Raw genomic sequence first — 14903 nt, forward strand, 5'->3', positions numbered from 1 at the left:
TTGTGCGTGGAAGGTCATGTTTGACAAACCTTATCGAATTTTTTGAAGAAGTTATGAGGAATGTTGACGAGGGTAAGGCAGTGGATGTAGTCTATATGGACTTCAGCAAAGCCTTTGACAAAGTTCCACATGGAAGGTTAGTTAAGAAGGTTCAGTCGTTAGGTATTAATGCTGGAGTAAAAAAATGGATTCAACAGTGGCTAGATGGCAGATGCCAGAGAGTAGTGGTGGATAATTGTTTATCGGGATGGAGGCCGGTGACTAGCGGGGTGCCTCAGGGATCTGTTTTGGGCCCAATGTTGTTAGTAATATACATAAATGATCTGGATGATGGGGTGGTAAATTGGATTAGTAAGTATGCCGATGATACTAAGGTAGGAGGTGTTGTGGATAATGAGGTAGATTTTCAAAGCTTGCAGGGAGATTTATGCCGGTTAGAAGAATGGGCTGAACGTTGGCAGATGGAGTTTAATGCTGAGAAGTGTGAGGTTCTACATTTTGGCAGGAATAATCCAAATAGAACATACAGAGTAAATGGTAGGGCATTGAGGAATGCAGAGGAACAGAGAGATCTAGGAATAACTGTGCATAGTTCCCTGAAAGTGGAGTCTCATGTAGATAGGGTGGTGAAGAGGGCTTTTGGAACGCTGGCCTTTATAAATCAAAGCATTGAGTACAGAAGTTGGGATGTAATGCTAAAGTTGTACAAGGCATTGGTAAGGCCAAATTTGGAATATTGTGTGCAGTTCTGGTCACCGAATTATAGGAAAGATATCAATAAATTAGAGAGAGTGCAGAGACGATTTACTAGGATGTTACCTGGGTTTCAGCAATTAAGTTACAGAGAAAGGTTGAACAAGTTAGGTCTCTATTCATTGGAGCGTAGAAGGTTGAGGGGGGATTTGATCGAGGTATTTAAAATTTTGAGAGGGATAGATAGAGTTGACGTGAACAGGCTGTTTCCATTGAGAGTAGGAGAGATTCAAACTAGAGGACATGATTTGAGAGTTGGGGGCAGAAGTTTAAGGGAAACACGAGGGGGTATTTCTTTACTCAAAGAGTGATAGCTGTGTGGAATGAGCTTCCTGTAGAAGTAGTAGAGGCCAGTTCAGTTGTGTCATTTAAGGTAAAATTGGATAGGTATATGAACAGGAAAGGAGTGGAGGGTTATGGGCTGAGTGCGGGTAGGTGGGACTAGGTGAGATTAAGGGTTCGACACGGACTAGGAGGGCCAAGATGGCCTGTTTCCGTGCTGTGATTGTGATTGTTATATTAAGTTAAACAAATCTATAACTGAGAAACTGAGAGCGGCTAACGGTCTGGTGCAGAGCCAACAACCTGTCTCTTAATGGGAACAAAACAAAAGAGATGGTTGTTGACTTCAGGAGGGCACGGAGCGACCACTCCCCGCTGAACATCGATGGCTCCGCAGTAGAGATAATAAAGAGCACCAAATTTCCTGGTGTTCACCTGATGGCGAATCTCACCTGGTCCCTCAACACCAGCTCCATAGCAAAGAAAGCCCAGCAGCGTCTCTACTTTTTGCGAAGGCTGAGGAAAGTCCATCTCCCACCCCACATCCTCATCACATTCTACAGGGGTTGTATTGAGAGCATCCTGAGCAACTGTATCACTGCCTGGTTCGGAAATTGCACCATCTCGGATCGCAAGACCCTGCAGCGGATAGTGAGGTCAGCTGAGAAGATCATCGGGGTCTCTCTTCCTGCCATCACGGACATTTACACTACACGCTGCATCCACAAAGGAAACAGTTTTATGAAGGACCCCATGCACCCCTCACACAATCTCTTCTCCCTCCTGCCATCTGGGAAAAGGCTCCAAAGCATTCGGGCTCTCATGACCAGACTATGTAACAGTTTCTTCCCCCGAGCTATCAGATTCCTCAATACCCGAAGCTTGGACTGACACCTTGCCCTATTGTCCTGTTTATTATTTATTGTAATGCCTGCACTGTTTTTGTGCACTTTATGCAGTCCAGTGTAGGTCTGTAGTCTAGTGTAGCTTTCTCTGTGTTTTTTTTTATTACGTAGTTCAGTCTAGTTTTTTGTACTGTGTCATGTAACACCATGGTCCTGAAAAACGTTGTCTCATTTTTACTATGCAGTGTACCAGCAGTTATGGTCGAAATGACAATAAAAGTTGACTTGACTTAATAGCATCAAATCGACATGAAACTAGTGCTGTCCTGCAGAACACCAACTCACAGAACATTTGGTCCTTCTGTCCGAATATTTACAGGTTCAGATTTCTGGATGGTAACATTTTCAATGAATACCAGTGAACTATTTCCAATAGGAGAAATTTCTGTGCTTGCATGTGATGTAGCCAAAATGGGGAGACAGCAGCTTCCATCAACATATATAGACCCCTTTAATGGCCAACCCTCACTGTAATGGAGTGAAACAAGGCATAAATCTATGCACACTTCAATGCATGTACCACACAGTACTGATAACTAAAGGATAAAGACCATCTAGAATTACTCCAGACATCATAACCCAGCTTCTTTCATACTGTATATACATAGTGTGCAGACAAAGCCTCAAATTAATCTCTCATACGAAAATAAGTATCATGAAATCCAAGCAGCAGTTCTGCTTTTGCAAGAAGGACTGCGAAGACTGCTTTTTAGAAAATGATGATCATCTTCCTTGAAACTTTGCAAACCACTGAAATGACTCCCACTGACCTACTTGATGGGGAATTCCAAAGCTCTGATCCAACAATGACGTAGTAATGGCAACATATGACTGACACAGTTGGCTCTGCTCTAAATTTTTTTTGTAATAAACACGGCTGATACTTTAATCCTTCAATCACGTGATCAACTACAAGGATGTTCAATCACCTGTGCCACAAATGCTGAACAGACAGCTGAAGTGCTGTTGTATTAAAATTTTGTCTTTGTAGAGTTCTTGAGAGACCTTACTTCTCTTCTCAAACAGTGTTCCACAAACAACTATGTACAAAGCTGCAAAATCCTCACAGCTTAACCCTGAAGTCTTCACTAATTGGGATCCTTGACTTTTCCAAGTATTTATTCCCCAACTGGAAGCTCCATTAGTTCTTAAGGTAAAGAAATGACTCTACAGGCAGCTGAATCCGAAGTTAAGGTTAACAGCCTAATACAGATGATACATGAACACACAAGATTCAACAGATACTGGAAATCCAGAATAAGAACACACAAAATGCTGATGACCCTGTTAGCTCTGTCTCAGAGGCCAACATTACAACATCCTTCAAGGTGAAAGCCTGTAGGGCATCAGGCCCTGATGGTATACCTGGCAGGGTACTGAAAATCTCAGGCGACCACTAGCTGCAGCGTTCAAGGGGATTTTCAACTTCTCACTGCTGCAGTCCAAGTTTATCACCTGCTTCAAAAGGGCAACAGTCATACCAGTGCCGAAGAAGAGCAGGGTGAGCTGCTTCAATAAGCATCTCCTGGTTACACTCACATCTGCTGTGATGGAAGTACTTTAGAGAAGTTGGTCATGGTAGAATGAAATCCTGCCAGAGCAAGGATCTGGACCCAACACCACAATGGGTCTACATTGACGCAATCTCACTGGTTCTCCAGAGTGCTTTGAACCACCTGGGCTACAGGAATACCAAACATGAGGAAACCTGCAGAAGCTGGAAATTCAAGCAACACACACAAAATGCTGGTGGAACACAGCAGGCCAAGCAGCATCTTATAGGAAGAAGCACAGTTGACATTTCGGGCTGAGACACTTTGTCAGGACTAACTGAAAGAAAAGATAGTAAGAGATTTGAAAGTAGGAGGGGGGAAGGGGAAATCTGAAATGATAGGAGAAGGCAGGAGAGGGAGGGGTGAAGCTAAGAGCTGGAAAGGTGATTGGCAAAAGGTACACAGAGCTGGAGAAGGGAAAGGATCATGGGACGGGAGGCCTAGGGAGAAAGAAAGGGGAAGGGGAGCACTAGAGTTAGATGGAGAACAGGCAAAGAGTGATTGCAGAGGGGCAGAGAGAGGGAAAAAAAGAGAGGGTAATAAATTAATAAGGGATGGGGTGAGAAGGGAAGGAGGGGCATTAACGGAAGTTAGAGAAATCAATGTTCATGCCATCAGATTGGAGGCTGCCCAGACGGAATATAATGTGTTGTTCCTCCAACCTGAGTGTGGCTTCATCTTGATAGTAGAGGAGGCCATGGATAGACATATCAGAATGGGAATGGGACGTGGAATTAAAATGTGTGGCCACTGGGAGATCCTCCTGCTTTGTCTGGCAGATAGTGCGTAGGTGTTCAGCGAAATGGTCTCCCAGTCTGCTGTTGGTACAGGAATACCAACGTCAGGCTGCTGTTTATTGATTACAGCTCGGCACTCAACAGCATTCTCCTCTCAGTAATAATCAACAATCTTCAAATCTGGGCCTCTGTACCTCCCTCTGCAACTGAATTCTTAACTTCCTCCTCAGAAGACCACAGTCAGTACAGATTAGTGATAATCTAACAATCAACATAAGCACACCTGAAGAATGTACACATAGCCCACTGCTCTACTCTCCCTACACTCATTACTGCGTGGCTAGGCACAGCTCGAACACTATATTAATTTTCAGATGACAGCACTGTTGTTGGCAGAACCTCAGATGGTGATGAAGTGGTGTACAGGAATGAGATAGATCAGCTAGATAAGTTATGTGGTAACAATAATCTTGCCCTTGGTATCAGCAAGACCAAAGAATTGAATGTAGACTTTAGGAAGGGGCAGTTGAGAGAATGCATACCAGTTGACATTGAGAGGTCAGTGGGTGAACAGCTTCAAGTTCCTGGGTGTTGACATCCACAGAGGATCTATCCTACATCCATCAAGTTGATGCAATCACGATAAAGGCACATCAGATGCAATACTTTATTAGGGTTTGAGGGAGATTTGATATTTACCAAATACTCTAGCAAATTTCGACAGATATAACATGGGGATAATTCTGACTGGTGACATCACTGTCTGGTGTGAAGGTTCCAATGCACAGGGTCATAAAGAGGCTTCAGAGAGGTGTAGACTCAGCCAGCTCCATCATGGGCACAAGCTTCTCCACCATCATGGACATCTTCTGAAGGCAGTGCCTCAAGAAGGTGAAGTCCCTCAGCATCTTGGGACATACACTTTTCTCATTACTACCATCAGGGGGCAGGTGCAGGAGACCCACATCCTAATTTTAAGAACAGGGGCCTCCCCCCTGCTATTGGATTGCTGAAGCGTTCATGAACACTACCTCACTATTCCTCATTTGCAGGTATTTATTTTCATTGTAATTTATAGTAAGTTGTTATGTGTGTACTGCAGTGCTGTCACAAAATAACAGATTTTACTACTTGTGTGACAATAATACTGTCAATGGTGAAACTGCTTTTAAATTCCCAACCGGATTTACTGCATGCTACAAATTTTGATCTCCTCACAACTGAAATCTTCCCCATGTCTGCCTCACTAAGTCTCATACAATCTTAGTATGGAGTCCTCAAATGTGCACAGAACTGTGATTATGTTTTAACCAAAATTCGCTTCCAGTGAATGTCAAAAATAGGAGAGAGGGAGAACCATAGAACATTACAGCACAGAAACAGGCCTTCCGGCCCTTCTTGGCTGTGCTGAACCATTTTTCTGCCGAGTCCCACTGACCTGCACCTGGCCCATATCCCTCCATACACCTCTCATCCATATACCTGTCCAATTTTTCCTTAAATGTTAAAAGTGAGCCCACATTTACCACATCATCTAGCAGCTCATTCCACACTCCCACCATTCTCTATGTGAAGAAGCCCCCACAACATTCCCTTTAAACTTTTCCCCCTTCACCCATGACCTCTGGTTTTTTTCTCCCTTAGCCTCAGTGGAAAAAGCCTGCTTGCATTCACTCTATCTATACCCATCATAGTTTTATATACCTCTATCAAATCTCCCTTCATTCTTCTATGCTCCAGGGAATAAAGTCCTAACGTATTCAACCTTTCTCTGTAACTCAGTTTCTCAGGTCCTGGCAACATCCTTGTAAACCTTCTCTGCACTCTTTCAACCTTATTAATATCCTTCCTGTAATTCAGTGACTAAAACTGCACACAATCCTCCAAATTTGGCCTCACCAATGTCTCATACAACCTCACCATAACATTTCAACTCTTATACTCAATGCTTTGATTTATAAAGGCCAATGTACCAAAAGCTCTCTTTACCACCCTATCTACCTGTGACGCCACTTTTAGGGAATTTTGTATCTGTATTCCTAGATCCCTCTGTTCTACTGCACTCCTCAGTGCCCTACCATTTACCTTGTATGTTCTACCTTGGTTTTCCCTTCCAAAGTGCAATACCTCACACTTATCTGTATTAAACTCTATCTGCCATTTTTCAGCCCATTTTTCCACCTGGTCCAGATCCCTCTGCAAGCTTTGAAAACCTTCCTCACTGTCCACTACACTTCCAATCTTTGTATCATCAGCAAATGTGCTGATCCAATTTACCACATTATCATCCAGATCATTGATATAGATGACAAATAACAATGGACCCAGCACTGATCCCTGTGGCACACCACTAGTCACAGGCCTCCACTCAGAGAAACAATCCTCCACTACCACTCTCTGACTTCTCCCATTGAGCCAATGTCTAATCCAATTTACTACCTCATCATGTATATCTAGCGACTGAATCTTCCTAACTAATCTCCCATGCGGGACCTTGTCAAAGGCCTTACTGAAGTCCATGTAGACAACATCCACTGCCTTCCCTTCATCCACTTTCCTTGTAACCTCCTCGAAAAACTCTAATAGATTTGTTAAACATGACCTACCATGCACAAAGCCGTGTTGACTCTCCCTAATAAGTCCCTGTCTATCTAAATACTTGTAGATCCTATCTCTTAGTACTCCTTCCAATAATTTACCTACTATCAATGTCAAACTTACCGGCCTATAATTTCCCAGATTACTTTTAGTGCCTTTTTTTAAAACAACAGAACAACATGAGCTGTCCTCCAATCCTCCAGCACCTCACCCATAGCGTGATCCTTTCAACACACACACAAAGTGCTGGAGGAACTCAGGACTGCTGAATGGTCTCTGCCCGAAATGTCGACTGTACTTTATTCCATAGATGCTGCCTAGCCTACTGAGTTCCTCCAGCATTTTGTGTGTGTTGAGAGGATTTCCAGCATCTACAGATTCTCTCTTGCTAGTGATCCTCTCTATTCTCTGTAAGGTCTTATGATCTGAATCCTTATAACTTGAATACCACACAATAATGCAGCCAGACAGGATAGTTTGGATTGTGCTCCTGTAAAAAAGTTGCTAGAATGGGGGCAAGGAGCCTTGCATGCCTCAATTTCTTTAGAAAGTATAGACACTGCTGTGCCTTCTTGACTAGTGAGGATGTATTGTGGGTGCATGTTAGATCACCTGTTATGTGCACACTATAGAACTTTCTCCATGACAGAGTCATTGATGTGCAATAGAGAGTGGTTGATCTGCGCCTTCCTGAAGTCCACAATCATCTCTTCTGTCTTGTCCACATTGAGACTCAGGTACTTGTTCTCACATCATTTGACGATCCTCTCTCCCTCCTTGCTGTATGCCAACTCATCTTTGTTGTTGATGTCTGTATGTTGACTTATCATCGTTGTCAATGAGGCCAACCACTGTTGTATCATCAGTGAACTAGATGATGAGGTTTGAGCTGGATCTGGCAGTGCAGTTGTGAGTCAACAGCATGAACAGCAACAGACTGAGCACATGGCTCTGGGGCATCAGTGCTCAGCCTGGAGCTTGACATGTTTCTGCCTGTACAGACCAACTTGGGTCTTTTGAGTCAAGAAGTCCAATATCCAGTTACAGACACGGGTGTTGAGTCCCAACAAAGACAATTTAGCCATCGGTCTCTGAGGGATGATTGTGTTAAATGCAATGGTGAAGACACTGAACACCTCCCTGGCATTCGAGGCATCATTTTCTGGGTGGGACAGTATGAGTGGAGGGCTGAAGCTATGGCATCACCAGTGGAACAATTTGAGTGGTATGTGTACTGGAAAGGATCCAATGTAGCTGGAAGGTAGAATTTGATATGAACCATTACCAGACACTCAAAGCACTTCACCATTGCTAAGTTCAGTGCCACTGAGGAGTAATTGTTTAGTCCAGTTACTGTCGCCGTCTGGGCACCAAAAAGATGGTGGCTGCCTTGAAGCCTGCAGGGACAGTGGACTATTGCAGAGATGTTAAAGATATCTAGTAAGACCTCTATTAGCTAGGCTGTACAATGTCATCACCTCAGCATTATGTTGACTGGCTCCACAGCTTTGTGTGGGTTTCCCCTGGCTAAGATCCTACTCATCTTGAGTGCAACCAGACAGGGTGCCTGTTCCTCTGGGGCTTTCCTTGATGTCACATCATTCATTGTGTTAAATCCTGCATAGAAGGCATTCAGCCTATCAGGAAGGGAGGTGTTGGTGTCATCGATCTGTATTCTGTTCTGATTTGTAAACCTTGCCAAATGCATCACATAGTCCTGTTGTCACAAAGGTGTCTGAATTTTCTGTGGGTACACTTGCTTTGCCTTCCTGATGGCACAGGAGAGGATAGCTCTGACTGACCTCAGAGTCATCTTATCCCCCGATCCCTAAGCAGTGCACAGACCTCTATGCTGCTAGGACAAACCAGAAACCATCGCTGACTGCAGTGTATAAATTATAGTAACATCCTCAATACAATGAAAAGCATCCTTTATTATCTATTTTTTCAATTTCTTTCAAGGATGGTTTAATGTATTACTCCATTCTAAAATTGAGTATCTCCAAAAAGATACGCATGTACATTTATAAAGGTCCTTTCATGAACTTAGAATTTCCAAAACTCTTTACAGATAATGAATACTGCTGAAATGTGGGCACCATGGAAGTCAATCTGTACACAGCAAAGATCTACAGAGGCTATGAAATAAATGGCAATTTATGTTGGTTAAGAGAAAAAAAAACTCTGATTGTCCAAAAAAAAGTTTTCTTCAACCACCACCAAGAAATCACAAGTCTCAGCTTAGCATCTCAAAAATGGGCTGAAAGAAACAAGCAACATTTAAAGATGTTGCTGTCACTTTCAGCCTATTCAGATTTTCCTTCAATACAATGCAGGTGCAGCTGCAAATGGAACTATTCATGGTCCAATTAACAGTAAACATTCTAAGATGGAAAGAAGGACAGACTATGACATTTCCCCAAGGAACTCAAAGTAACCTCCAGGGAACACCATACTTAACCGCAGCTAAAGTAACCTCAATCATTATTCTTTGCACCTGATTGAACAATCCAGTATTCTCCTTGTACTGCTTTTATATTAACTTTCTTAAGACTGTTTACATATCTAAAACCTCAAAATTGTAATTAATAGATTTTGATTAGTGCAGCAATTTGATAGAGTCATAAAGTATATAATTCATGTAAGAACCACTGATATCAGCAAGAATCAGCCTTCAAATTTCTAAATGCACCTTAAAAGCGGTAATTCTTTCAAAAATTACAAGGTGCAAGTGTGTAAACACAAAACATTACATGTTTATCGATGAACAAAAGAGATTCTGCAGATGCTGGAAATTCAGAGCAACACACACAAAATGCTGGAAGAACTCAACAGGTCAGGCAGCATTTATAGAAATGAATAAACAGTGGACATTTTGGGCTGAGATCCTTCACCAAGTCCTATGTTTATTAATGATTTGCTCTGGCCACGTGTGGAGGGGTTCAAAATAAATCACATTAGATAGCTGATCAAATAGCGATGTTAATTATTTTTCAATGTTTGAGAGACCTTCTAACATCACATGGATGATTTCAGGATTGGAGAAAATTTAAGATGCAGATGTTGGAAATCAGAAATGTAAAAAGAAATGCTGGAAACACTCTGCAGGCCTGGCACCATTTACAGAAAAAGAAGTCAGAGACCTTTCGCTAGAGACCAATGTACCACAGAGAGGGGTAAATTTTACCAGGTAGCTATTAACATTAATCAATTCAGGGAAACAACAAATAAATGATCTAAACATTTGAACCATAAGACATCTGGAATAAAGATATTTGGTACCAGGCATTAACTTTAGACATCTTGGTTGTGGCATTTTACATGAATGAAACAAAGGGAAACGCAAATAATAAATGGGCTCAGTCTCCAAAACACGCATGAACAACGGGAGGTTCTACACTGCCCAATTCCCCACGTAGTTGCACGTGGTCATATTTGATGGCTGTTAAATCACCATTCATTATATCTACAAGTATAAAACTTGATATATTTGAATTCTGGGGAGATTTTTCCACCTGTTTGCCTGTACTTAGTAATGGCCTGTTACATCTGCACTCCAGGCTTCAAGTGACTTTTCCAGAATACACTTCCTTGTAAACAATCAAACTACACTGGTAGCATTACTAACTCAAAACAAAAATGTTGATTATAATTTAGTGTACACATTACAAATGATAAATATTTTCAGCAGTGTGATTTGGAATCTAGTCTCATACCATTTTTTTTGCAGCAATCCCTCCTTTCCCAGATTGTACTCCATCTACTTGCCACCCTTCAATTCAAATCAATTTTACTAAACTGGATGCATTTGCCTTAAGTGAAGTCATACACCACGTTAAGCTGTTGGCCAAAACCACCAGGCTGTACTAAATTTAAGTGCCACAACTGCTTTTGTTCAAACACATAATTAACACAATTTGCAAATGTAAATAACCCCACATGATAGTGAAAAGGAAGATTCACCTGATAAAACTAGTGATATAAACATGCACAAAGGTGGCCATGAGGTATTGACAGTCAAAGCGGTCCATAATCCCACCGTGTCCTGGAATTGTGTCAGCAAAATCCTTAAGGAAATAAAAAAAAGTTGTATTTATCAGACGAAGAAAAGTAGCATTTCAAATTTGTAAGGTCTGAAAATGTATTTCTCCCTTTTTAACAAGTGACCATATAGAGAACAGATTCTATGTCAATTTATAAAACACCTATGCCCTCTCTCCCACCTACCCAATTCGTCCTCTGAACTCCCTACCTTCCTCCACACTAAGCAATATCTTGAGATTAAAGAAGAAAGTGCACAGCTGCAAGCTTCAATCAATAGCGTACAAAAAGCTCAGTATCTTTTCCCTTCCCTTTTATTCAGCATAGTTTTTAATTCTATCACTCCTGTAAATTTCAAGTATCACACATCACAGTATCAAGCATTGGAATGTTACAAGATACTGGTTCATTGATACATTTTAAGAAACTATCATAACTGAAACTGTAAACATACCTTAAAAGAGTACAACTTATTGAAAAAAAACACCAATCACAAGATAAAAAAAAAGGAAATAAAGACAACCAGGAAAAGTTTACTACTGACAACCACACAATATCTACACAGCTCTGGGCTTTATGAAAAACTGACAGAATGAGATATCATACCTCCCAGACCTACAAATAGCTTCTCTAAACAAGCTACTGTAATCTTCAAAGCAGTGTTCAGTAATGGCCTATATGCATGAATAAGTTGATACCTCACTTGCGTTCCTCAAATTATTTGTTGTAAAGTATGCATCATTCCTGAGCTACATGTAAATTACCAACATAATTCTGATACTTACTTTAATCTTGAAAGCTCTTTTAAATCCACTGGCAAAAAAGCCTCCAAAAGGCCCAATTAATGATGCAAAGGTGGAAAGGGCAATGCTGTGTATCTGGAATGGGAATAACTGCACTGTTTTCTGTGTGGAATAAGAACAGTTAGAAAAATAAAACGTGAAATTGTCAGTCGAACATTTTAAACTAACCAAGCAGTAAGATTGAGGTTGATTGTACTAGATTATTTAAATATTTTACTCAAAATATGCCATTACAAAAAAACATTAACTTCATCATTAAATTTCAAATTAAATTTAGTAGGCTTTTCAATATCAAATATTGATTAAGTCTAAATTTCTTCTTATTCAACAGAACAAAATTATCCAATTCAGTTTCTGCCTCTACTACATATTTCATGCTTCTGAGCTTCATTCCATCAAATTTCTAAATGCTTGACCACTATAAATTTGGGGCAGTCTAATCCTGACTACTTGCTTAGTACTGATCAGCTGTTTATCTACATAATCTGCAGCCAACTGTTCACACCATATTTTGCATTTAGATCCTGTTTTGCTCACCTCAGGTTGAAGGTCTCTGTTTAAAACTACTAATATTTATACCTCATTACAAAGCAGTCTGAATTTTTTATGAAAAGCACCAAATAAATTTAATTTGTTGCATGGGGTAGAATGCTGTGTTATTCTTAAACATTATAACATACCCATCCAAAGACTGATTGCAGTAAAGATGGAAGTGTGTATTCCTGCAGGTGGAACAGTTGTGAAGGCTCACAGTCAATAATGAAGCTATTGGTTTCACTGCTGTAATCCACTGGGCATACAAAATAATTGTAGTTTGACAATGCATAGGCAAACTAGAAAAAAAATAATTGGGAAGTTAAAAATGACAAACCCTTTAAAATGTGCATAAAACTGCTTTGCAAAACTCTCTATATTCAAATTTGAAATGACACAGATTCAATTTGTGAAATCAAATTATCTCCAAAATAATGTTGTGGATGTAGAAAAACCCTTAAAATATATATTTAAAAAAAAGGTACTCGGGTGCAGAGAAAATCAATACTGATGAATTATTTTCAATTATGATAAGCACACCAAAACTAAAAAGCAGTAATTTTCTTCAGGAAAAATATTAAAATATTACATTAGACAAGACCTTGCTTCTATGCTAATGCAAACTGGTGAGCAATAAATCATGTCAAATCAACAATTATCATCTTCTACTTGCAGAAACACCATCCAGATCACTTGTCCAAAGCAATAAACAGACAAAAGAAATCTGAATAAAGAAACCAAATTTCAAAGTAAATTTATTATCAAGGTATGTATATGTCACCATATACTACCTTGAGATTCATGATGTTATATGGTGACATATATATACTTCGATAATAAACTTACTTTGAACTTTGAGATTTGCTTGCCTAGCTGAAGAATAATCATTTACTGGGTAGTAAGAAGATTGCTGAATTTTGAAGGTGGCTGAATAGTCACAAACTTCTTCAGTCTGAGGTAGGAACGATATTGATCAGATGTACTATGCTCATATATATTTGAGTTATAATTCAATTTGTATAATATCAAGGAATAAACAGATTCATCTGCTGATTTTGAACAGTTCACAGTTCCACACCACTGCTCAGTGGAAATCTTAGGCTGACATTTGACGACGAAGCCTCAGCTAAAATAGCTATGCAAAACTGCCAGTAGGTGCCCTGGAATACCATTCCTAGGCTTTTATTCATGACAAAGCAATTTTCAGTGAATCAGATGTCTCCAACAATTGACATGTAGATTCTTAAATACAATTCTATAATCTTTCTAATGTATCAATAATGAAGTATTTATAGAAAGTTGGAACCTCAACCTACCAGAAATCCAAACACAACTGTTGCAAAGAAACCACCAATGAAACCCTCCCAGGTCTTCTTTGGAGACAACTGTAAAGCAGTAAAAATTCAACATGTTAGACCACCAGCTACAAATACATTATTTCATTTATAATGACTACAACAGGGCTTCATTATGGACATGTCAATTTGACTTCTGCTCAGAGTACCCAAGCAATTTTTGTTAACTATTCCTTCTTCTTCTGGTTTACTAATCCCTATCAAGCACCAATTAAATTACAATAGTGCACAATTCTTTAATTATCTATGACTGAGTTGCGCAGCCTATCAATGTACAATCTGCTCTCATCCCGAGGAATCTGCAGTTGTGAATAGAGCCTTCAAATTCCAACTCAAAGAAATGTCGGTTTTATTCAATATCAATCAATTAACAGAAAGCTCTGGCAAAGGTGTACTTGGAAAGTGAGAGGCCTTCAAAAGTAAAATTTTGAGTGTAAATAAGCTCCTAATGTACCTGCAGAACAAAAGGCAAGGATAACAGGTTTAGAAAAAATAGGAGATGCATAGCAGTTATAGGTAGGCAAGAACAAATGAGGTACTCGACCAGTATAAGAAATTCAAGACAACACTTAAGAAAGAAATCAGGAGGGCTAAGATGTGGCATAATGCTGCTCTTACAGACAAGGTGAAGAAGAATATATTGCTTCTGCAAATATGTTACTGTGGTGACCCACTTCCTAGCGCACTCGAACTGGCTCATAAATAGCCAGCGCGCCGGCATAAAGGCGCCAAGTCTGCTTCACCAGCAAGAGGAAAAGCCCGTACGGGACTGTGAATATGTGCCTCCTACAGCATCTGCGCGCGGGACAGGACTGTGAATACGTGCCCCCTACAGCATCCGCGCCCGGGGAGGGCGGGATCAGGAAGGCTTTAAAGTGAGGCCGCGAAGTTTGAATAAAATCTTTTTGTAACTGCAGTTCACAGACTCCGTGTCGTTATTTCAGCGCTGCATGTAGCACACCGCTACAATTGGTGACCCCGACGGCCCAAATGATATTTGGGCCGAAGATGACCGCAACCACATCTGTTCATGCAGTTTCGTTAAAACTGCCAAGCTTCTGGACGCTGCGACCTCACTTATGGTTCCAGCAAGCAGAAGCTCAATGCCACGTTTGGCAGATAACCTCGGAGGACACGTTACAACTACGTGGTGAGCTCCCTCGACCAGGACACAGCGGCCCAGGTTGAGGAGTTCATACAGTCTCCCCCAGCGGACAGCAAATACACGGAATTCAAAACCCTGCTCATAAGGACTTTCGGACTCTCACGGCGCGAGCGAGCTGCCCGCTTACTGCACCTGGATGGTTTGGGAGACAGACCTCCATCGGCTTTAATGAATGAG

The 14903-nt window shown here is 40.8% G+C and overlaps 2 protein-coding genes across 6 annotated transcripts in view; one reads left to right on the forward strand and one right to left on the reverse strand.

The window, feature by feature from the left end:
• Positions 1-14903, forward strand: part of LOC132404527 (retrovirus-related Pol polyprotein from transposon 17.6) — a 218274-nt gene that overhangs the window by 82659 nt on the left and 120712 nt on the right. The gene's annotated exons all lie outside the window — the stretch shown is intronic.
• cds1 (CDP-diacylglycerol synthase (phosphatidate cytidylyltransferase) 1) overlaps positions 1-14903 on the reverse strand; it is a 127026-nt gene that overhangs the window by 2782 nt on the left and 109341 nt on the right. For all 5 annotated transcript variants that reach the window (XM_059988698.1, XM_059988697.1, XM_059988696.1 and 2 more), the window contains 4 exons: positions 13523-13591; positions 12353-12505; positions 11655-11774; positions 10792-10895 (listed from right to left, as the gene is read on the reverse strand). In XM_059988698.1, coding sequence (XP_059844681.1) covers positions 10792-10895; positions 11655-11774; positions 12353-12505; positions 13523-13591 — 446 coding nt within the window. The remainder of the gene's footprint in view (positions 1-10791; positions 10896-11654; positions 11775-12352; positions 12506-13522; positions 13592-14903) is intronic.

Source organism: Hypanus sabinus, chromosome 14, assembly GCF_030144855.1.
Source record: "Hypanus sabinus isolate sHypSab1 chromosome 14, sHypSab1.hap1, whole genome shotgun sequence".
Taxonomy (NCBI): Eukaryota; Metazoa; Chordata; class Chondrichthyes; order Myliobatiformes; family Dasyatidae; genus Hypanus; species Hypanus sabinus.